At 37.9% G+C, this 24,439-nt stretch overlaps 1 protein-coding gene across 6 annotated transcripts in view; it reads right to left on the reverse strand.

The window, feature by feature from the left end:
• The window catches only part of ANKS1A (ankyrin repeat and sterile alpha motif domain containing 1A), a 139,996-nt gene extending 115,557 nt beyond the window's left edge, over positions 1-24,439 (reverse strand). For all 6 annotated transcript variants that reach the window (XM_063297612.1, XM_063297615.1, XM_063297614.1 and 3 more), the window contains exons 1-2: positions 24,270-24,439; positions 552-632 (exon numbers count right to left, since the gene is read on the reverse strand). In XM_063297612.1, coding sequence (XP_063153682.1) covers positions 552-632; positions 24,270-24,439 — 251 coding nt within the window. The remainder of the gene's footprint in view (positions 1-551; positions 633-24,269) is intronic.

The raw sequence follows: 24,439 nt of genomic DNA on the forward strand, positions 1-24,439 counted from the left end.
AGCAGTTTGCCTGTGTGCACATGCACACAAACTTAATTCTCTCATTAAGCACTTACTGGGGAAGGGGATGACATTAGACATAAATATGTCCTATATAATAATGATATACTCTGTGTGTGTGTGTGTGTGTGTGTGTGTATGTGTGTACATGTCTGTCTGTCTGTCTGTCTCTCTGTGTGTGTGTGTGTGCATAAACTGCCTCAAAGTTATAAAACTCTCTTCTGAACTGGAACCAAATTAAGAGGTTCAATGTCTGCTGTCAATGTTAAGGTTACGTACTGCTGACCATTACTGAACTTAATTTTTAGGAGGGTTCTGTAAGTTGATGTTGTGTTAGTTACCAGTCAGGGGTCAATAAAATATCAACATATCTGAATAAATCCATTTAACAACAATATGGCATAGAGCACTGTATATCCTTGATGATCACTGCATGCTACTACATATGATATTTGAAGGAAGCTACTTGCAAAGTGCTGTAGGGTTTGTTAGTTTTAGCTACTTTAATAGGCTGGTTGGTTAAACAGTTATTTCAAACACAAGAAACTTACTTGTGCCCATTCAAAGCAGCATGATGCAATGGGGTGTATCCAGTACTGTCAACACAGTTCACGTTTGGTCCTCTCCAGATACTGCAAGGCAAAAGTAAATAAATAAATACTATACATTAAGATGCAAGGTATATTAAGTAAACAGTACCAGACTGAATTATGTTTCCTGTAAATCTCTTAACATTAAAAAAGCATATCCTGTAACCACTGTCTAAGACACAGTATTAATTTGCTAATGTCTTAAACAAACAAAAACAGGTGATCACATAAAGAGATGGACTATCCTGATTATATTGTCTAACTAATGTTTCATTACCATTTTAATGATTATTGATGTTTATGCATGCATGATAGCACCCATAAGGCAATATTCAAGTGAATTGGTCCACAAATAGCACAAACCACAAGAAAAAATAAAGGGAGCTAGATACATGGAATTTGGGGGGTTTTTTTGTCTCTACTGTACAGGTTTATTTAAATGAACTTTTCATCTGTACCTTTTTTTTCAATCCCACAACACAACTAGTAACCAGTGAAAAATGTTCATGGTCATAACAAATACATTCATTTTTTTTAACAGTCAGTTCAATATATTTTGCTTAAAAATGCAAAAAAATTCCCTCATAAAAGCAAGTCATAATACAAAAAGGCTATTTTTAAAACACTAGAAATAAAAATAACTATCAAACCAGACATACTCATTTGCCTTTACTGGAAGGCAGTATGTGTTGTAAGAGATGGCACAGAATTTAGCTATGCTACAGTACTGGAAATGCTTGGATTAATCTCCATAATAGCAAATGGGTGTGAACTATGCAATATAGTCACTATGTTGGTTATAATTCAAGCATAGTAATATTTGGGAATTTCATACTATTTTTGCAAATTACCTCTTTTCAAAATAAGTACTACACAAACACAATAATAATATTATATTTCATAATAATAAGTTTTCAAATCAGGCTCGCTCCCTGGCATGGCTCATAGTAGATTTGTAATAAAAGTAACAAAAATACCTCTGTATAAATGATAATATAAAGAAACATAAGTTACTGATTCTATTCCTCCAAATTCACAAGGGCAGATACCCAGAGCAAAAGAGGTGTTATGATATGTATCTTCCTATTAACAGTGCTCAAAGAAGTACGTTAATTCAAACTGTTATGAAGTCCTGACAACATTTTTATCTTTATCTTTTATGCTTTACTGATTTCATTGTAATTTTTTTTGTTTGACTGCTGTGAGCCACCCAGAGTCGTTGAGATACAGGTTTATTATCCTTATTAGAAGTGATCTCTCTTGGTGCTTATAGTTATTTTTGGGATCAATTTTTAAATTTTTTTTTTATGTTTTGGCTTGTTTCCCATTCAAATACTAAAGAGGACTGAGAATAAATAATTGCCTCCCTTCTATTATTTTTGTATTGAATTTGAAGAATTTAATATTTTCGTACATGTTGAATCTGATGTTTTGAAGCTTTGTGTTGCCACTTTCCCTGGGAGCTGCCTGTTAGCATGCTTTCTCTTGTGTCAACAACTTTCAGAAATTTTCTATTAACTCATTAATTCCTATTCTCACTAGTCAAGTATCTAGAAGGTGCCATAATCTACTGCCTGAAACATGAAGGATTTCAAGGAGACTTTCTTAGAGTTTCATTGTGAGCTTAAACAGTCCTTTAAACAGATCTTTTCCAACTCCTGTCAGGCTATTTTGCAAGATATTCAGGACATTATAGAAAATATCAGCTTTAAAATGTGTCATCTGGCTGAGGAAGTTGTGGAAGAAGTTGAGGAACTCAACAGCAATGATAGAAGTATCTTTACTGATAGTGAGATCGAGGTTTCTGTTGATGATGATCAGATTGTGGAACTGAAGAAATTAAATGGACAGATTGAATTGCAAATTATAATGGATAACTTTCTGATGGAAAGTTATGGGGAAAAAGAGGTTTTTTCCTATGGGAGGTTTTTTTGCTGAAAAGTGATTTTTTAAGGGGGGGCAGCTGGGCTCTTTGATCTCTGTGAAAAATGCCTTGTATTTATTGTGGAGATATGTGAATGCTTTGGTCTATTTTGAAGTGGGGTAGGGATTTGAGAATGTTTATCTGGATTGCTTTTAAGGCTGGTTTGACTTCATACTCTTTTTCAATGATTTGGATTAAGATTAATAAGGTATAAACAATAAATGCTGGTTTTAGGTTTAACAGAATTAAGATTGTTATAATTGCAGTATTATTAATTTCAAGAGTAGACAATTTATATGTCTTTTAGTTTGATTTTTATTATAGTGGACAGAAATGTATAGAAATAGTGGTAGGAAGGAAATAATTAAATAAATGTTGTTTTTGGAGGGGGAAGTTGATTAAGATGTTTATATATTTCTTTTTCTTTTAATAGAAGGGGAAGGAACAATTGTACTTAGTGACTTTTATAACGTGCTAATAGAATGATTTATAGAAATAATGTGATTTTGGTTTGATATAGAGTAAGGGATTGATTATGGAAATTGCTGTATATTCTTGTTGTTAAAAGTCGGAAATCACCTCTTTATGTAATCTTTAAAATTCTTTTTTTCTTGTTTTCTCACACTTGTTAGTTTTTTCTCTTTTCTTTTTGTAGGTTTTTTTTTGCTTTTTTGTAGTTTTAATCTTTGCTTTAAATCTAATAAAATTCTTATACAAAAAAAAAAAAGGAAGAGATGATGGTGCCGAATGAGTGGTACTTACAACCAGTCATTGAAGTTCTGGCCATCCCAGCACTTGTGATCCAGGCACTTGGCAATCAGCTCACACTTACAACGATTGCAGTGTCTCATGGTCACATGATCACCATTTGTGACCTTCCCTGCTGGCTTCCCACAAGCAAAGTCTTGGGAAGGTCACAAGATTCTCCTGTAAGTTGCTTGCACTCCAACAGCTTTTTCTCCCAAGGAGCCCAGCTATGGAATACGAGATCCCAGGGATCTCGTACTCCATAGTACATGTGTGCCCGCAGTACCCCCAGCCATGGCAACCACCTGTGCACCCTCCCCCACCTGGCAGCAGCCACCCCCATCCCTGCCACACTTGTGCCACAGCAGCCACTTACCCACCTGCCAGCCTAAGACTCGAGACTTCCTGCTAGCTTCCCCACTGGCTTTACTTGTTGGAAGCTGGCAGGAAGTTGCTAGGAAGTCCTTGCTTAATGACCTGTGATCCTCACTTAACGACAGCAATAGAGCCTGCCGGGATTGCCATCGCTAAGCGATATGGTCATGTGATATCACACTTTACAACTGCATTGCTTAGTGATGGAAATTCCGGACCCAATTACTGTTGTTAAGCAAGGGATACCAGTATTTTGAGATATCAGTATCCTACATAAAAATCTGGAATCTTAAGTTAAAATTCAACAAAACTGAAATGTTGTGTAAGATAGAATCAGACTGCATTTACACATTATATTAAACCCTGATTTGTTTTAATAATGGTTTGAACAATAATCAGTGTTAACTGCTGGTGAAATATCAAACAGCATATCTAATGCCTAGCTCGTGTCCAGGCCTATGCAGTGTTTGACTAGCTTTCCATGTTTTATTCATTACAACAGAAAAAGCAGCTGCACAATTGCCCAGCTGAATTTGAGCCACAATGCCTGAGGTGTGGGAAGGCTAACATTTCTCATATAATTCTCCATGTGAAGTGAAAAAGGTACATGTGTGACATAGCTTCATGGCCTTTGTCCCCATGGCCCTTATACCCCCCCCCCAAATTAATGCAAATGTCAGCCAGCAAAACACTTAACTTAAATTTCACTTCTTTTATTATTTTCCACTAATTTACCCTGAACAGACAGTACCCTGAACTATAATTCATTATATCCCTCCCCTCAAACCTTCTTTAAAACTGGATTTATTCTAACCTTACTGCTAATTCCAACAATGATCTGTAATTTGTTAAGACAATCACCAGAGCATATGTCTGTTTAAGAATCATGCCTAAGTATGAGCCATTTTTTAAAATGAAGAACAGAATCAAGGACCTCTTTAAGCAACTCCTCTTAGTCCCAAGGGTATTAAGAAATACATATATTCTATAGTAGCATGACAATCTTAAGGGGAAATGACATTACAAGCACTTTAATTATAAAGTTAATTCAGACATTCTCATCAGCTGCATGAAGATTTAATCAAATTTCACTGCCAGTTACACTGCCACACACTATGGTACAAATATCACTTAATATTCTAGTCTTGTCTGATGTGTGTAATGTTCTAATATTAGCATTTCAATTTTTATAGGAGAAAACAAGCATTTGATGATTCAAGATTTTTTAGCACCTGAAATATAACAATGATGCCAAACATTTTTTAAACAAAATAGGCGATTAGTTCCTGGCTGAGCCACAGTATAAGAAAGATCTTTCTAAACAAGTAGAGGTTGGTTTAAATTTTGTTTTATATTCTTATCTAAATGATGCAAAATATATTTAATAAAAATTTGGTGTGAGGGAAGAAGACACAACAAGTGAGAAAGATTAAATTAGGTTAATAGTACACATTATGAGTGGTAGAAAAACATTTCATGGTTGCAACTTATTTTTTGTATAGGGTTGTATTACTTAAGAAACAAAAATCTTAACACAGATGGAATTTAGGAATGAAGATTTCATTTCAGTAATACAATTCTGCAATATCTGTTGGATGAAACTTATGGAAGGTATACAGTATTTCTCAAAAAGGCTTCAAAAGAGTTATAACAGTGGCATGTATCTATGACTGTGTCTCTACTTCAAGAAAGTATACTTTCAATAACATGGAATTGTAGAATGAATGTTTTCTTCTTTCAAGGGACCAACTATTTTCTGGTCAAGACAATTAAGGTTTTATGAGATTTGGGGCATTTTCCATTTGTACTCTATATTAGATTTGCCAGGAAACCATTCAAGACTGAAAAGATCAAGAGGATATTTTTTTTGCCAGAGGTTGGTTGACCTTTCAGGGACTATCTGAATCTTAATTCTATTTGGTTTGCCAGGCTTGTGTTTTGTTTGCCAATCTGTTGCCTGGTACAAGGAGCTTCTGCAACTTGTGATGACTCTCTGAGCTAGCTGTCCTCTTCTAGGATAGTTAACCATTTCTGAACTAAGAAACTGAAGTGAATAGGAGTAATAAAAGTTAAGGTTGTAGACATCACCAACACACTGAAAATGTTAAGAAGTACTCCAGACAATATCATTTTGAGAGTTCTTAAACATTTCAAATGTGAAATGGGTTACCAAAACATGTAATAATTCCTTAACCTTGACCTCTATACTTGAGGGCTAGGAACCTGTCCTGCTTTACCCATAGCCCTCATACTGTACTTGTAGCCGCAAGGTACTGTATGTAGCTGCAGCATCCACATATCAGCTAGCAGGGTAGATGCAAGGCAGAGCGGAGATGGAGAACATGCATTTTAAGCCTTGTCTTTCAGAACTCTGCCCAAAACTCATCTGCAGGCCACCAAAGAAAGAGTTCAGGGTAGTTAGAATGTCGTCTTTTCTAAAATGAAGGCATTTTAGAAAAAAAGTCTACATGGTACAAAAAACCTTCTAGAAATTCTAAAGCCAGGAGAAATATTTTCCCCGAACAGAAACTTGGGAAAAATTGGGATAAACTTCTTTGACATACTTCCCTATCTATTATACGAGGAGAGCCGTGTTAGGCTATGAGGTCAGCTCACGAAAGCTTAATCCTTTTAATAAAATTTGCTACAGTAGTTGGAAAAGGCGCAACCAGACTCCTGATTTTTTTGCTGCCCTATCTAAAGTCACCCTGCTGTTTCAACTATATAAATTGCATTATACACAACAGAGTTACAAAATCATTGTATGTTGGTATACTGTATTAAAAATGTGGTTAATTCATGATAATAAAAGTGTTTTTTTGTGGGAGGGAATGGCTGTGCCACAAAATAACAGATTTTGAGAATCCAATTGTAATCATATAAGGTGTGGAAATTTATTAAATTTGTCTTTCAAAAAAAAAAGTACATAGTGCTTTTTTTCCCAGTTCATTTGTGTTGCTCTGTTCTCTTGTAGATTTCAAAGCTCAACTCGCAAAACCAGTTTCTTGCAATTCCAAAACTTGCTTTGTCTTGTTGACTAGGCCAGCCAATCACTTTGTTTTCTAATCTTCAAATAAATGGTCTCTGCCCTCTATATCCCATCGTACACTCAAGTCCTTTTAGTTTTAGTTCACTTTCTTCGCAGTGGACAAGAGTTAATGTGCAAAATTGGAGCTGAATCTTCCTTTCTTTTCTTGCAAAAATGGCAATGCCATTGGGATGGTTTTATATTTCCAAATATGGCCTGTCCTCAACATAAGAACTGAAATAATGTTGTGTCAAAAAATCTTCTGGTTGCAGATTTTCGTGACCATGGGGGTGGAGGGGAAATTATGTATTTCAGCATATGAATACATTAAAACATTTTAATCATTAATCTAGAAGAATTTCAAATTCAAATTTTTAAAGTCCTCCCCTCTCCCCATCCTTTGAGCATTAAAAAAAATAATCAACTTCCTTCCCATTTTTTTCTGTTTCTTCCCATCAGGCCTTCACATATTAATTTGGCCAACTTCATTTTTTTTTAATGTAATCCAGGAGAGACAGTAAACTGCAGGGCAATTAACTAAAAAATTGTTCTGGACACTTTGTGGAAATGATTATTCAAGATAAAATAGAACTGTTCATCCTGAAGAAAAATCAGTTGACACTTAGAAAGTTAATTCTTTCTTCTTAACCTTTTAGAATATGTTGAGAACATCAACAAGGAGTAATTGGACATTGTTTAAATTGCTCAAAGTCCTTGTAAATGAACTTGAATAAGGGAGAGGTCCTCTTATGGATCAATTAGCAACTAGTTAAAGAACAGAAATGAGAGAGGAAGACTATTTGATTTTTACAGCAACTGTAGCAAATATATAGGGCTGTTTTTGTTTTTGTTTTGTGCCTTCAAGTTAATTTTTGACTCCTGGAGACTGACTGGACTGCCTGCTCTTTTCTAGGCAAGGCTTTGCAGAAGTGGTTTGCCAATGCCTCCTGCCTAGGGCTGAGAGCGAGTGACTGACCCAAGGACTGGCCCCTTCATGCCTAAGGCAGGACTCATGGTCTCCCGGGTTCTAGTCTTATGCCTTAACCACTACACCAGACTGGCTCTCAAAATATATTGTTACCATGACTAATAACCATCTATAGCTTTATCCTCACATTTACATAGGATGGCTCTTATTTTTTCAGGAATCCTATGACCCACTAGTGGCCTTATCAACAAACATACCTTTTCTTTACACTCTCATTTACACAATTTATGATTCTTTCCTACTGTTTTATTCTTCTTCACTCATCATCAATTCAAAGAGAAAGGCCTGCACCTGATCTCTATAGAAAAGGCTTTATGACTATTTATTTATTCATTCATTCATTCATTCATTCATTCATTCATTCATTCATTCAATTTGTGTGGCCACCCATCTCACCAAATGATTCTGGGCGATGAACAAAATTAAAAAAATAAAAACAATTAAAATACAAAATTTTGGGCATCCTCAAATATTTGGGCATCCTCAAAAATTTGGTCATCCTCTTTTTCCACTTTCTTTCCATTCTAACATATACTCACTTTTAAAAAATTACAGTTATTTATTTTGGATCACCTTTGCTCTACCCTCATGTCTTATTCCCATCTATCCAGTCATAACACTTAATGGAACGCATTAACAGAAATGTTGCACAATTTTTCCAAAGCTCATCTGTGATTCTTTCTTATCGGTCACCATTCTCACGCAACCAGCACCAATTATGAATTGCAGCTTTCATACATACCCACTACCATCCAGACCAATTCATACTTTTAGCTCTCATTCATAATTAAAGCTGCAGCTTTACTTCCATACATATATTAATTAATTCTACTCCACAGCATCCTACTATCTTCATTCAGATCTATTATATCTCTCCTATTTCTTTTACTTTCATACACATGGTATCTATTCTTCCTTCTTTCATTGCCTTCATTGATTCATGCTGTTTATGATATATTCCTCTTACATTCCAAGTTAAAATCTTCCATATACAATTGTCAATAGATAGGCTCATAAATTTTGACCTCTACCACCCACCATGACTTTATATATTTTCCTTGCCCTTTAAAAATAAAAATCAGCAGGCCATAAATGTCAGCTTCATCATTGCTATGACCTCTGAAGAGATAAAAATGGGGGAAAGTATGGCTCTACAGTTGTAAAAAAAATTTGCTTGGCCAGGTCTATCCTGATCTGCAGTTTCGAAGCCACAAACTACATAAGATTATTCCACTGAATATTTGCATATGATTCACAGCATGGTTTCATGAGTTTACAGAAATGATGCAAAATAAATCCAAAAGCCTGCCAGTAATTTAGGAGCTTTTGAACATTTACATATTTAAGAATTATGAGTTGGTCCTGGTTATTAACAGGAGCTAGCCATCAGAGCAGCTAATAAGTGCAGCTGTGTGGACAGTTCTGTGTGCCCCTAGGATGGCACACATTACACCTCTGTTCCATGAGCTGCATTGGCTGCTGGCCTGCTTCTGGATACAGTTCAAAATGCTGTTTTTGACCCTTAAAACCCTACATGGCATGGGGCAAGGCTATTTGAGGGACTGCCTCTTCCCAAACACATCTACCCATCCCATCAAGTCCAGCAGGAGGGGTTGCAGGTCCTGTCCTCTGAAGAGTTCCATCTGACAGGACCCAGAAGATGTGCCTTTTTGGCAGGGGCTCCTGTCCTCTGGAACATCGTTCCCCCCAAGGTGAGGGTAGCCCCATCCCTGCTAGCCTTCTAGAAAGCCCTAAAAACGAGTTTTTTCCAGCAACCTTGGGGAGCCTGCGAGATGGTTGTATTGTACCTAGATGGGTGCTATTCTCCTACAATCTTGCTTTTTATTTATATTTATTTGTTTTAATTGTCTTTATGGTCATTATATTGTTTTAACTGTTGCTGGTTCTACGCTGCTCAGAGTTATGTTCGGTGAGACGGGCAGCCATATAAATTTGCTAGCTAGCTAGCTAGCTAAATAAATAAATAAATAAATAATCAGTGATGTTTCTTAAAATTTCAGAATTAAAACACAATAAAACCATAAAGACTCATCAATAAAATAAACAATACACAATTAAATCCAGCTAGGCAGCAGACCTTTTTCTTCCAGAAAGTCATGACTAAATAAAAGTATTGCATACCAACAAAAGGATAAAAGGTAAAACTTGGCTTGATCTCACTTATCAGGAAGTTACAAACCTTAGGAATACCACTGAGAAGGCCTACTCTCATATTCCTGCAATGTATTTCTGATTTGGCAACCCAAACAGAAGAACCACAGAATTTCAAGCATAAAAAAATTTACAAGAGAGGATAAGATCTTTCAAATATCCTCATATTAAGTCCCATAAGCTTCTAAGTTATAGCAATCACTTTGTAGACAGAAATAGGCAAGAAATGGAACTGTTTTAATGGATGAATTACTTGATCCCAATGCCCAGCTCCAATCAATTATCCAGAGATGTTGTAGTTTCTGAACAGTTCTGAAAAGCAGAGCACAGAAATCCTGATGGGTTGTAATAAAGACATATATGAACACAGCCAGCTCTGACAGCTCTCAGAATGCCTTTGGCATTCTAGCTTTAACTGTACACATACACACCCCACCAAAACCTGGGCATCCACGTTCCAGTACTAATCTAGGACAGAGGCAAGCAACCTTTTCAAGTAATAAGCATCATCGCATAATTCAGCATGAGGTCTCAAGTATGAAATGAAGTTTTAGAATGCATGAAATCTCATATGAAAACACAGAGATTTTACAAGATTGTCCTCCTTCAGTCTTACCCGTTATTATTTTTTAGACATCAGTACATTAGGAGTGCATCAGAAGGCAAGGATGAATTTTCAAAGGGAGTACAACTGCATCCAAAACAAGTTAAAGTTGAACTGCCTGTCAAATAACCTCTCACTGGTTTCAACAGTTAAATGTCAGCCGGTTCACTACTGTCCAATATCAGTTTATATGAAACAGCTTCCTTAAATGTTTCATCATAAACTTCAGTTCAATTCAGTGTCTGTAATACTGGCTTAATGAAATGCTCCCTTCCAGGTGGCACATGTATTATTTAGCCGAACAGCTATAGATAACTGACAATCAAGATAGCCAATTATGTTAGACATATTCAGAAGACACCACTCCATATCAATAATTTTGATCATTCCTGTCATTAACAATTTTAACCCTATTGCATTTCCTAATTTTTATCATAAACTACAGTGAATGAATTAGATGCCAGCAGAATCACAGCTTTGGAGATGTGCTCTTCTTATTACGTGGACACAGTTACAATGTGTTAGTCAAATCATTATCTTGTCAACAACATCACTGCACAGGTTTTATACCCCCTCCTCTTCCTTCACTTAGCAACACACTTCAAATCATAGTTTGGAGGCAGTTTGTAGTTAGTGATAATTATTGTCTGCCCAGATGTCACAGCAAGCTAATGTTTTGAATAAATCAAAGGAGGAAGAAAAGGGAATCTATGCTTTATTGGAAAGAAATTGGGGAGGAGATGAAGAATGTATTCATGATACCAAACCTTGCCTATGCCAAGTTAGTAATTATAGATGTTCTGATAAATGCCTATCATGTATACCTGATATAGCACTGGGATTGAAAGACTGTTCCATAAGATACCAAAATATTGTAGACATCTCCTGACATCACAAGCAGGGCATTGCCAAGCTATTGGCCACTTCCACTAACATGCCTTAGTTCTCACTTTGAGTGGAATGTTATGTTATGGAAGTTATGGAAGGAAGTTATGTTAATAGAAAATGGCATCTACCTCATTTCAGAATTGTTAAAAATAACATAAGATGAATATAAATCTTCTAAAATAAAATATCTCTGACCTATTAGAAGTTATAAATGGAAGTCTATTGCTTCTGTATGTCATAATGTAACATAATGTTCTTACACTTCCAGTTTTTCTTAAATTGGCAGTTGCTGTTTGGAGCCTGCAAATACAGAAGTTTGAGCAAAAGGTAAAGAATATGCTGAGTAAACAAAGCACAAGTAAATCAGCACACATCTAACGCTTATGGCATTTCTCACAGTTAAGAAAGGCCTGTCCTACTTAACAGTTGTTTGCTACACAGGGTGTGGAATATCAGACAAGCCAACTGAGTGAGAAGTCATAATTAATTGCAATATCATCAAGCACAGATTAAAAAAGCAAAGCAGCATTGTTACTGTCAACCTTACAAGTGGAATCTTCAATAACATGTTTTAGTGTTGAATTTTTTTCATGCAGCGTTCCCTCTCCAAGAGTTATGAAACATCATATAGCCTCCGAGAATGTTCAGTCTTTCGCAACACTGGTTTTTCCTCTTCCAGCTTTTATCTCCATATATTCTGAACTTCTGCAAAACCTAATGGTATCTCTCTTACATAAGTAGATGGATACCCTCATATACAGATATTCTGATATATTCTGATATCCTGCATGAAAAAGCAGGAATAGACAAGATAATTATCTCCATATGATAATGCTTTTAACAACTGCCTGCACAATGAAGGAGCAGGCTTGCAACTTGACAGTCCTCCTGGAGTTGCAGCTCCTGCTAAAACAGCTGGTAGACATCATGTCCAAGAAGGCCTTGCCTTCACCCAGCTTCAGTTGATACACCAACTGCAGCTCTACCTGGGATAGGAGGACCTTGCTACAGTGACCCATGCCCTCATCACTGCCTGTTTAGACTGCTATAACATGCTGTACATAGGCCCGCCTTTAGAGACCACTCAGAGGCTGCAGTTGGTTTAACTGCAGCAGCCCATGTGCTACCAATCATTCACTGGTGGCAGTACATTACACCAATGCTGTGGGTGCTACACTGGTTACCAACAGACTTCCAGGTGCAACTTAGAGTCCTGGTACTAACCTATAAAGCTCTATGTAGCTTGGCACCAAGTTACATACAGGACTGCAGACTCTCTCTGGAATTGGCTCTGGCCAGTTTGATCCACTTCAGAGAAGCTGCCAGTGGTTTCTCACTCTAGAAAAGGGGGGATGAGACTCACTAGCACTGCTTTTTGGTGGTGCCAGTCCTTTGGATGGGCTTCCTAGTGGACCTCTGATTGGCTCCCACCTTGATTGCATTCCAGAAGCAGCTCAGAATGGAGCTCCTCTGACAGGCTTTTCATCTGGATACTATCTTGGTTGGATTATAGATTGGCTCTGCTATTTAATTTGCATTCTATATTAATTGGTTTATTAATATTTTAACTGTGTACTTGTATTGTATATTGTATATTTTACCTTGTGAACCTTTGGTTGCTGTGGTCTATAAATTCGATAAATTAATAAACTGGTGTAGGAGTCCTCTTTTCCCTTCCTGGGCTATCAATTCCAAGTGCCCCGTGTGGAAGAATACCAAGACCAGTTGCTCAGAATAGCAGTGGCAACATTTTGGCCATTCCCCTTAACTGTAATGAAAAGAATACCAAGAAGCCAGCAGTTTCTGACTAGGATCTGGAAGGCTAATCACCAACCTAGGATTATGTTCATATGCTCCAGCAAGTTAGATGGTGGCTTGATAAACATGCTGTTCTAATCACATGAATCCTCTCACAAGCAGATAGACAACTCCATCCACAGTTTGTTTCTGCAGGCTTTGAGTTGTTCCTCTTACAAGTCAAAAGGAAAAAGAAAAGAAGCAACTTGCTTCTTTTGTTGGTCTGTTTGGAGAAGAACAAGATAAAGTCCTTTATTTAAACAACATATTGCGCAAAACATAGATAGAACTGTCTACAGTGTATCAGTGATGTCTGCTTGTGGGTGGAGCCAGCAAACATCAGGACAGTATGATCAGTCTGTGGCTTGTTTGTTGGTAAGCCTGGTGCAAACTAGCATTACAGAACCTACAACTTCCAGGTTATGTTATGTCCATTCTCAGGAAGGTCATCGCTCAGGCCATTTCTCTGAGGCCTGCTAAGGCCTGCTTTTTAACTATGAACTATTGACTATTCAAGCTAGTCACTATAACTATTTTGAAATATTAATTGGTTTTCCTTTTCCATAACCTTCCCCTTGTTTGTACTATCTTATGTCTTTTTAGGCTGTAAGGATGATAGCAAAGTATAATTGTTCCATTGTTCTTAAATGCAAGTAAAATGAAAGCAATCATTAAACACTCAGTAATCAAGAATTAAGTAAGAAATTATTAAAAGGAAGGCCATCTAGAACCTTAATGAATAGAATTTATATTCCCCTGAGAGGGGAGGAAATCAAGCCTGATGCCTTGAAAACTTACCTAGGCTAAAATCACATTTTGCTCATTATATTTTCAGATCACCTTCCAGCTACAGTAATTCTCAAAGTGTCATATTGAAATCATACCTCTACAGAAGGCACAGATCTATTGCTATGATGTGCTGAAGACAGATGGGCTTAAAAGAATCAAGTAGAAGTCATTTCCCTGCAGCAGTGTTTCTTAAACATTTTTCTCTCAGGACCCCCTCCCACTTTTAAAAATGATGGAGGACGCCAAAAGAACTTTTGTTTCTATAGGTTTTATCAATATTTACTGTATTTTAAAATTAAAATTGATGCATTCACTGCCGTTACCATTTCTCATGATTGTTTGATGGAATTTTAATATTGTATTATTTTTCAACATAGGTTGGCAAATAATTTTGATTTTGCAGACCCCTGGGAGGGTCTTGGGGGGGGCAGGGGTCCAAGGACCACGCTTTAAGAAACACTGCCCTATGGTACTAATTAACTGTATAACTCACGATGACTGTATTTAAAAAGAGATATTCAACTGAAATAGTTGTATTTCAGACAGGAATTATACAAATCCATCAATTTGTGACTGTCATCCAGTATGTTCAGAAATTCTAAGAAGTGGAATACATTACTTTCCTTACAATAATCTTCACTGATCTAGATGTTCTCCAAATGGCAACTGCTGAGAATTCTATGAGCTGAAGTCCACACATTTGGACAGTGCCCAAGACAAGGAAGTCTGCTTTAAAGTGATACCATTGAAAACAGCATCCCTGTGGTATATTCTCCAATCTTCAGCTATAACATTTAAAACAGCTTACCACGTGGATATCTGCTATCACATGAGTCTCTATGCTCCAATTCCCTAAGAATCTGTACATTCTTTTTATTACAGTCACATGCCTTTTTTTACATCAATAGGTGCACAGAGAACTCATCAAACAGATGCCATTTTTAAGGTAGTTTATTAGATTAGTTCTTGCTAGAGGTAGATATGTTCCAGCTTTAAAGTTCTGCTCAAGGGCATTTCTTTAACTTTTTGAACTTATCCTTTTCTCCCCTCTAAACCAACTATGCTTTCTGGGTGCCTCGTTCCTGGAGAATTCATCATCTCTACTCACATGTATTTATCCAAGTATTAACCTAATCTAGTAGGACTGTTTTAAAATCTACTATCCTTATTGCCTTTGCAGGAATGGGGCCTCTAAGATTCCCTGACTTTTTAAACTCTTGAATATTTGGTTCTGTTTTATGCAGCTTGTTACTTCCTGTTTAGTTACAGACAATTAAAAGTAGTTTTGCACATTCTTTAGCAGTTGAAGGGGAAAGGCTTTATTTGTGTATCTTGGCACATGCACACACCCATATGAACCACCAATACCAGAGCCACAACTGGGGGGGGGGCAACCGGGGCATGTGCCCTGGGCACCGCGCTAGTGGGGCGCCAAAATGAGCGCGGGGGGGGGGGGGCAAAATGGGTGCGGAATCCATGTTTGCCCTGGGTGACACAGACCCTAGTTGCAGCCCTGACCAATACCACCTTTGGTCCCTAGAGCCAAGACAGGTTTCTACTTCCAGGTGAAAGGACAAGACAGCAAGTGACAACAGAGACTTTTTTTGCCTAGATCCACTGTAAGACTGTGAGCTAGAATAACAAAACCTGATCTAACATATAGGTAAATTTCTATATTGCTAACTTCATGGGGCTTTTAGGAAATTATTTTATTTTATCATAACTTAAAAACATGTGGTTAAAATTCAACAGCAAGATCATTGGGAAAAAATAGTTAAATTAATAAGCAGTGCTCCAAAGCCAGCTACTAGAAATATTACTGGACAATCTCCTGTTTAGCTCAGGCTGATTACTTTCACTGTATTACCTCTAGTTAAATTTCATTATGCATTTGTGGCTTGGTTCTAATACGTGGAGGTTTTAAAACTACAATCTAATTTGCCATAAGGAAGAGTTCAGAAAACCCCATAGTTCAAAACAAAACAAGTATCCCCACACTGTGGGCATAGAGATCAGTAAGAAACTTCAATTCAGTCAGCAAGAAATGCATGCTCTGTGGTTCCATGATTAGTTTTAGGAAATGAATACAAAGTATCAATGAGTTCAGTGAGACCACAGACAAATAAGGACATAAGCTTTTCTATCAGGAGCATGACATCCTCAATTACAAGAATTCTGTCACTAGATATGTTGTAGTTCTGCCATCTGAACAGAGAAGAAGCACATTACTTAGCAACTACTTGTTCAGCAACTGTCTGAAGTTACAACAGTGCTGAATGAGGAGACTTACAGCCTGTCCTTGAAGTTGTGGCTATTGCAGCGCCCCTGTGATCACGTGATTGCAATTCAGATGCTTGGCAGCTGGTGTGCAATTATGACAGTTGCAGCATCCCGCTGTCACATGATCATCATTTGTGGCTTTCAATGCGGCTTCCAACAAGTGAAGTCAATGGGAAAGCTGGCAGGAATTCGCAAGTTGTGGTCACGTGACATTGTGTTTAACAACCATGCGCAATTCGCTTAACTGCAACTGGAACTGCTGTCATAAATTGGCATGGTCATGTGATTTTTCACTTTATGACTGTGTCCCTGAGCAACAGAGTTCCTGGTCCCAATAACGGTCATTAACTGAGGACTACCTGTACTTTCAACCTGGAAGGGGTTCCACCTGTGGTCCTTTTCCTACAGTGGTAATAGCTAACATATATGCCACAACTAATGCATATGGTATCTCAAGGGCAATATAACAGTGATCCTCATAGATACAGGTGACCTGAGTGTCACTGATGATGGATTTTCACCACTACTGCTGCCTCACATCTTGGGAACCGTAACTATGAAACATGAATGGAGAAAGAATCAATGCCTCAGAAACCATTTCATCCACATTTATGAGTCTCAGTCTGTGTTGTGGATGGAAGAAATAGATATACATAAAGGTGTTGCTGCTCATTTGTGTGTCAGCGCTTAATTTAGGATTTGCAGGATACCAAAGAATGAGAACACCAAGGAAGATGCCAGGACAGCAACAAACTTTGACAAAAGTTTATTAAGAAATGGTCTCCAAATATACTCACAGTACCAGGGGGTCCCTCCTTAATCTGTTGGGTGAGCCCAAATGACAAGGACAGTCTCTGGAATTCAACTCACAACAAGGTTACTTTGGGCAAGTTTTATAGCCCTGCAACCTCTCTTTCCCCCTCCTCCCTAGAGTTGCTTAGTTTAGGCATCAGTAAAGGGAAGTTACACATTAATGAGGATTAAGTGTCTAGCAGGCACTGGGCACCTGCTATGAAAAAAGAGGGAAATAATTATCTGATCAGGGTTAGAGCAAAAAGTTTCTTATCTTACTGCTTGCAAGAGTAAATAAGAAGAGCTAGCTTGTCTAAGCAGCCCCTCTTCTAGGTGTTAATTGAAAAATGCAGGTCAATCACAGGACAAAAGGTAAGCAGCCAAATAAATAAATAAATGTCCATATTAAAGGCATAGAATAGTAAAGGCATTTCTCTTAATAAATTGTTCTCCAACTATTTTGAAATTATTATCACTTCTGTTCACCAATTTGATACCAATGTTCACCAGTTTGACAATGAGATTTCTCTTTTGTTCAAGAGGACAAAGCAAGTAAATCTTGGAGTTAGAAGGAACTCTTCCTCTCATCTTTGGGGTCTTAAGATACGTATATGATAGCTAACTACTTAGTCTACCATGGAATGAGGCCTGACCCCTGATGACTATATGGACAAATGCCTGCCATTTCACTGTGTTTCTAAGTATGTAGCACTTCAAAAGATATCCAGATGGTCTCCTTGATCCTGTCCATCCACTTTATCTATTGTCTTTGCCTTCTTCTTTCCTCAAACATTGTATTTTTTCCTAGCCCATCATCTTGTCATATCATATTCTTCTTGCTGACCACACCTCAAGGGAGAATTTCCTTTTCAATACATCAGTGATCAGACCGCCTTGTGGCTTTCGCATGGCCATATTATCAAGTCCAATCTTACTTGTGAATGTTTGACATTCATCCGGGGTATTTAGGGAAGTGCCTTCTGACTTCGGGGAAGGTTGTATATGTACGATAATCTGGGACTCAAATCTGTCCAAATGTTTCAGGTGTGTCTACAGTGTTTTCTTGTAACAGTATAAAAATGGTTTGCCACTACCTTCTTCTGGGTTTGAGTCTGGTATGTTTTCTCCTAAGTTAATTGGTTGCCCTCATACCTGCAGAGCTCTGTCTCCCCTCACTGCCCTCATTGTGTTAGTGGTGGTAGCTTCACTCTTCTTCTTTTGACCTTAGGGCAAAGTGATACTATCAGGAGCTCATGGTCCCACCAGCATCACTGTCAAGGTCATTCAAATTACTTCCTATCATGTCAAGGTGGCAATCCCCTGGGATTAGCAGGGGATTTTGTGGTACTTCAACTAATCTGAAAGCTATGGAATATTAAAATAATTCAAGTTTAACACATCAAGAGAGCACCAATTTGAGAAAGGTCACTCTTAAGTCATAACATTTCCTTCTTTCATTTTCTTTAATAGCAAGATGTTAATAATTATTTTATTAATGTCAATGTGAAAAGTTCACACAGTACTGGGCATTTTGGGGGACACACTTGCTTTCTTAATTATTTTTTTAAAAATTTAATAAATCTTTAATATGAACATGTTAGGGATGTGTACAATTCCACCTTTCAATAATGGGTATCAAATGTGTTATTCAGATGGAAAAGAGTTCCTTTCACAACCTTAATCTCTGATTTCAATCCCAGTTTGGCCTTAACTGTTGGCCAATGAGAGACTGTAACCTCTTTCCAACCCACAGATGCTGGTTTTATCTGGGCACTGGTGGTATCTTACTCAGGCAGCCAGCATAGCATAAAAAAAAACAGAAGGACTGCACTTATGCTAATACTGAGCTAAAATGCCATAAATTCAGAAATTTAAATTTTGTAGAGGACCCAGATCTTTTTAAAAATGTACTGTATTAAAAAGCTGTTCTTCTACTTCAAAATGCACTGAAACATTTCATATACCTAATATAAAGAAGATTCTAGTTCAGCTTGGTCTTCTCCCCACTTCTCACTGGAGAAAATATTGTGTAAAAATGTAATCCTTAATAGGAAATCCCAAGTGGTAAAATTTCACAAAGTGATGTGACTTTATTAAATACATAGGTCAACTCAAAGGTACTCTTCAAAATAGTTGCTGGTCAGTGTGATACAATCCTGCGTAACTCAGCTAGAGATATTTTAAGAGAATGCAAGATCATTTCCCTACTTACAGCTTTACAGTTTTGCAACTGACACAACACATGTATGCACTTTCAAGACAGAAAGCAGAAGTGATATGCTCTTCCAGCCTTGATACACAGGCATAATTTGGGCAGAAAACATGTGCAAAGGTCTTTGTTTCAAATTCTTATTTAGAAATGATAGCCCCAAACCCCCAAAATAAGTTTCTTAATGCTGTTTCTGCTTGGAGTAACACAAATAAAAATAACACGAACACACAAAGTAAGAGATTAGAATAGTGTTCAAAATATGCTTAGGGAGCGTACAAGAGTTCCAGCTAACACTTTGCAATTCTGCAAGTTCCCCTATTTTTATTTAATCCACAGCATACTTTTAGTCATGTTGCAATGAGAGAGAGAGAGAGAGAGAGATTGCCTGGTACCAAAAAAAGAAAAAAATCAACCCAGGCATTAGGTGAGCCTCCCAAAGAAAAGATTTCTATATCTGAATGTTGCTGGACTGTAACTATGATCCTTCGAAAAATACAATCCCATCCAGAGCAAACTGAACAAAATATGTGAACAAACAACCACAAACCCATAGGACTGGACATGAATTTCCAGCTTTTGGCTTCATCCAGTCTATGGCTTTGTCCTGGCACCAGTTAAATTCTTCCACCACCTAGGCTTTTATGATTAAGAGAAATAAAGGTGGATATTATCAAAATACTTATTCCAAGGGTAAACGTATTTTTGGAGCATCCTTTAAAATGCCCCCAATAGTCGGATACTATTCTTCATTATCAATGTGAACAGATACTGATCAGCCACCAAAATTCTTTATTACAAGAAATATACTATCTGTAAACAAGCCTCAGCTAACCAGCCAGGAATAAAACTTGCTGACTTGCAGACTATCTCACAGAGCTACCACGACAGATTCCTTAGAATGTCTGAGTAGGATTGGGGATATCTGGTCTGGCATACCTGAGGAAAACGCCTTCGGTTGAGTTAGGCAACTAGTTCAGGTACAGTTGAGATCTTCATTTACCTATAGAATTTTTAAGCCTAACCTACATTATGTTCCAACAAGAAGGTAACTGCAGAATAACACTCCACAGTATATACCCTTAAGAATTCTGAAGGAAGAGCAAGATAAAAATATGTTATACTCTTAAGGCAGCCTGTAAACTAAGAAGATAACAAGGCTTCATCGTAGGTAGCCTAACAGATCTTAATACCATTTCAAGCAATATCAGTTATTTACAAGTAACTAAGGAAACAGTACAGTGGTGATTGTACAAATCCATATAGATGAGGAAGCTGTAATATTTATAATGAGAATGCTGATCTTTTGAATCTCACTTGCATTCTTCAGACATAGTATTTCCTCCTCGGCATACATTATTATAGTCTGCCAAGTTTCAGTTTAACTGAAAAGAATCCCCTTTGTGCTCCTTAATGTGGAAACGCTTAGTTCTGAACTGCACATTTAGGAAAACCTTAAGAATGTTATAATTATTTCAAGTACCTCCCTACTTTGCAAATACCTAGAGCTTGAATTCTTTACTTACTTATAAGTAAGCTATTCTGGTCTAGCCCCTATTTGATCAAACTCACTTGAAATCTCATGTCATTGCAATTCCCTGTTTTGTTTGTTTTGGTAAATCACATTTACAGCATGACTTATGAAGAAGTAGAAGTAATAGAAAAGCCTTGTGGGGTCCAGAGTGGTAGGCAGCAGTATTGCAGCCAAAAACTCTCCCCACAACCTGAGTTCGATCCCAGCGGAAGCTGGATTCTCGAGTAGCCGGCTCAGGTCAACTCAGCCTTCCATTCTTCCGAGGTCGGTGAAATGAGTATCCAGCTTGCTGGGGAAGGTGACGACTGGGGAAGGCAATGGCAAACCACCCTTCTATAGTCTGCCAAGAAAACTTCGCGAAAGAGGCGTCCCTCCAAAGGGTCAGACATGTCTCAGTGCTTGCACAGGGGACCTTTCACCACGGGAGTAATAGAGAAAGCTAGTTTGGTATGGTAGTTAAAGGCACCAAGCTAGAAATCAGGAAACTGCAAGTTCTAGTCCTGACTTAGACACAAAGCCAGCTGGGTGACTTTGGACCCAGTCACTCTCTTTCAGCCCTAGGAAGAAGAAAATGGCAAGCCACTTCTGAAAATGTTGCCTGGGAGACAGCAGGGAGACTTGTTCAGATAATTGCCAGGACTGACTTAAAGGAACAAATTTAATTGAAGGAGTAATAGAAGAGACCCATGAACAGTAAAATGTTACATGATTGATTGATTATGTACCATCAAGTTGTTTTCAACTCCTAGTGACCATATAGATTTTCTCCATAAAAATATTACATGAATTAACTAATTATTTCAGTAATATACCATTTTTAACAGGGACTAATATTACATGCAGCAGGAAAGATAGTACTTAAGTAAAGATAACCTCAAGATGAACTCAACTCCTGATGACTCCATGGACATGGGTATGTTGTTTTCTTGGCAACAGTGTAGAAGTAGTTTGCTCTTACTTTCTTCTAGGATGTTTTTTCAACTTTCCAGTCTAGCCTTAGTGTTAGCAAGGAAAAATTAGTCATACATTCCCATGCAAAGCCTTGGAGTCTGGAAGCTTTAATCCTATCTCAACTATAGCAAATGGATTAAGATTTAGATTTCCTTCCTGGCAATCCTTCTTCTCTTTAAGTCACTGCTGTGAGATGGGTAGCCATAGAAATCATATAAATAAATAAAACCTGAGAATGATAACACCTTTATCATCACAAAGGACACAAAGAACATCCTCCCCAAATTCAACCTCATGAACATTTCTATGATTAAGACATTTAAAGATACTGGCCACATTTGTAAATAAAAAATCTTTATTTTCCTCTAGCAATAACTCATATTGAAGAACCAATACACGTTCTGGATGCTACTTAATATTTTCCTAACAGCAATCTGGCATTTCATAGCATGTCTACATTTATAATAGCCCCACTGTGTATTCCATGTAACAGAATAATCCTCAGACTCACCAAAGCTTGGTAGGAAATTCAGGAAGTTATAATTCACTGCCAAATTCTCAAACATGACAAATTTTAATTCCCTCTAAAGTGTACATTCCAGATACAGTATTCAAACCATGCTTCCAAACAGAATATGTCCACATGCAATATCACAGGCTCTAACCAATTCCAACAGACATGCATTTAAGTTCAAATGCAAAGATATTCTCCTAATGAGTCCAACTGTTTACTCACATTAAATATTTGTAGGACTGGAACTTTTACCATAGGATGATCGGAAACCTGCTTAAGGGTGTTGGGAACCTAGGAAAAGTCATAGGTCTATTAAGACCTTCAGATCACTGTCATTTCAGGAAATAAGATTTAGAAATATTAAAGCACAGAATAATCTGGCACTTGTGGGGAATGTGAGTATAAAGTTCATACAACTTGTACAATTAATTGGACTTCAACCAGATAGGAAGCAGCTTTTCTGTAACTAGAGTCACATTTTGCTACTGTGACTGACTGAATAAAGAGTTAAATATTCTTACAGCTCACAGCGATAGAGTTCACATACTGCACTTAGCTGTGGCTTACATAAGCCACAAATGGTTGTCCTTGAACATACTGCTATCAACCATGATTTACAAACCACAATGGCTAGGATCATAAAATATGCTATGTTAAAACCAAAAAACTATTATAGCTTAATGCAGTGTGTGGACCCAAGCAGTATTTGTAATTCAACTGCCAAGCACTGCTTTCCAATTACAGAAGACAAAGACAAGTTGCAGTATTTTTTTTTATTCAGTCACAAAATTACTAAGTAACATATGCCAAATCTATAGTGTGAAGCAAGCAGATGTAGACACAATTTAGACAAGAAGCCTACACTGATTATTTTTCCTCTAAAGTTCATTTGGTAAAAGTGGGTTCATTAGGGCCAGCCCCCCAAACCTCCAGATAATATGCAAGCTTGCATTTTTAACAACTATGCTTTATATTGGAGTTTATGCACACAACACAGAAAAAATTAGTCAGGGGCCACAAAGGTCCATTTACAGCCTTGAATGAACAGAAAAGTCATTACACATCAAACTGCATTACTAAAAAGCCTTTGAGTTCCTTCAAAGTATGGTAGAGCTAAGTTTTCCCTTAAAAATATAAAACATCTTCAAGGGTCACCCTGACATGTATCAAGAGAAACTTTGCCAACTGTTTGAAACAGGCATAAGAGAAAATTATTTTGTTAAAGTAAAATGATCCTTTGGGTAATGAAAAAACAACCCACATTAGAGGAACGCTACAAAGATTTGGAATCTGCAGAACTGGCAGTGGTACACAACTATAGTACAATTTCTTTCTAATTTTTTGTACCTGCGAACTTCACATTTCCTATGCTTTCCTCTCTTTGCATATGCTTCATATATTCTATTCTTTTTCTCAGTCATCTAAAAACAAGCTGTCATCCACAAAAAGAAAAAACAACAAGCGTGACAGTGATGGAACCTATCTTAAATCCAGACCTGATCCTCAATTGAAGGTTAAGACTATCAGCTGTATCCAAAAGAATGTCTGCAATGTTTAACTAAAAACATACAGAAGAAAGCATGAACGGCCTGAGCAGTTCCACTAATTAACAAAAGGATTCCACCCTTACAACACACAACAGCCTCAACACAGGTTTTTAACACTTCACCAGCCTCTCCCCAAACCTACAGGCAAAGCTCTTGCCCCTTAATAGGAAAGCCAACTAAAAGCCTCTTCCTTCAGGGAATCCGGAAAACGCCAGAACACCCCTACTTTCTTCAGAACCCCGAATTCGGTTCTTCTCCGCATGCAGGTTTCAGATCTTTTCTCTCCCGGAAGATCCCAGTATCTTCCCAGGCTGAGACTAAATACACGAATGACCACTAACCAGGTTGACGCCTGTGAGACTTTGGGGGCGGAGATTCTACCTATGGTCAATTGCACCTCCGGGCATTCGCAAGTCTCTGAGACACACCCCCAGCTTCCTCAAGGCAAGCAGCTGCCTGACACAGGCTCCCGCAGCCACCCTTGGCAGCGCCACCCCGGCCACTCTCAAGAGCTCCGCAAGCCACACCCCAGGCACCTACCTGAGAAGGCTGGAAAGCGGGTGCCCCCCGCCGCCGCCGCCGCCCCCTGAAGACCCGGAGCCGCCCCCAGAACCGAAGCCCGAGCTAAGACGCTTGCCCGAAAGCAGCTTCTCCACGGCGGGCAGGTTCCCAGTGCGGGCGGCCTCTAGCAGCTCTTGCTCTTTCCCCAT

This window comes from Candoia aspera, chromosome 3 (assembly GCF_035149785.1).
Source record: "Candoia aspera isolate rCanAsp1 chromosome 3, rCanAsp1.hap2, whole genome shotgun sequence".
In the NCBI taxonomy this organism is placed as follows: domain Eukaryota; kingdom Metazoa; phylum Chordata; class Lepidosauria; order Squamata; family Boidae; genus Candoia; species Candoia aspera.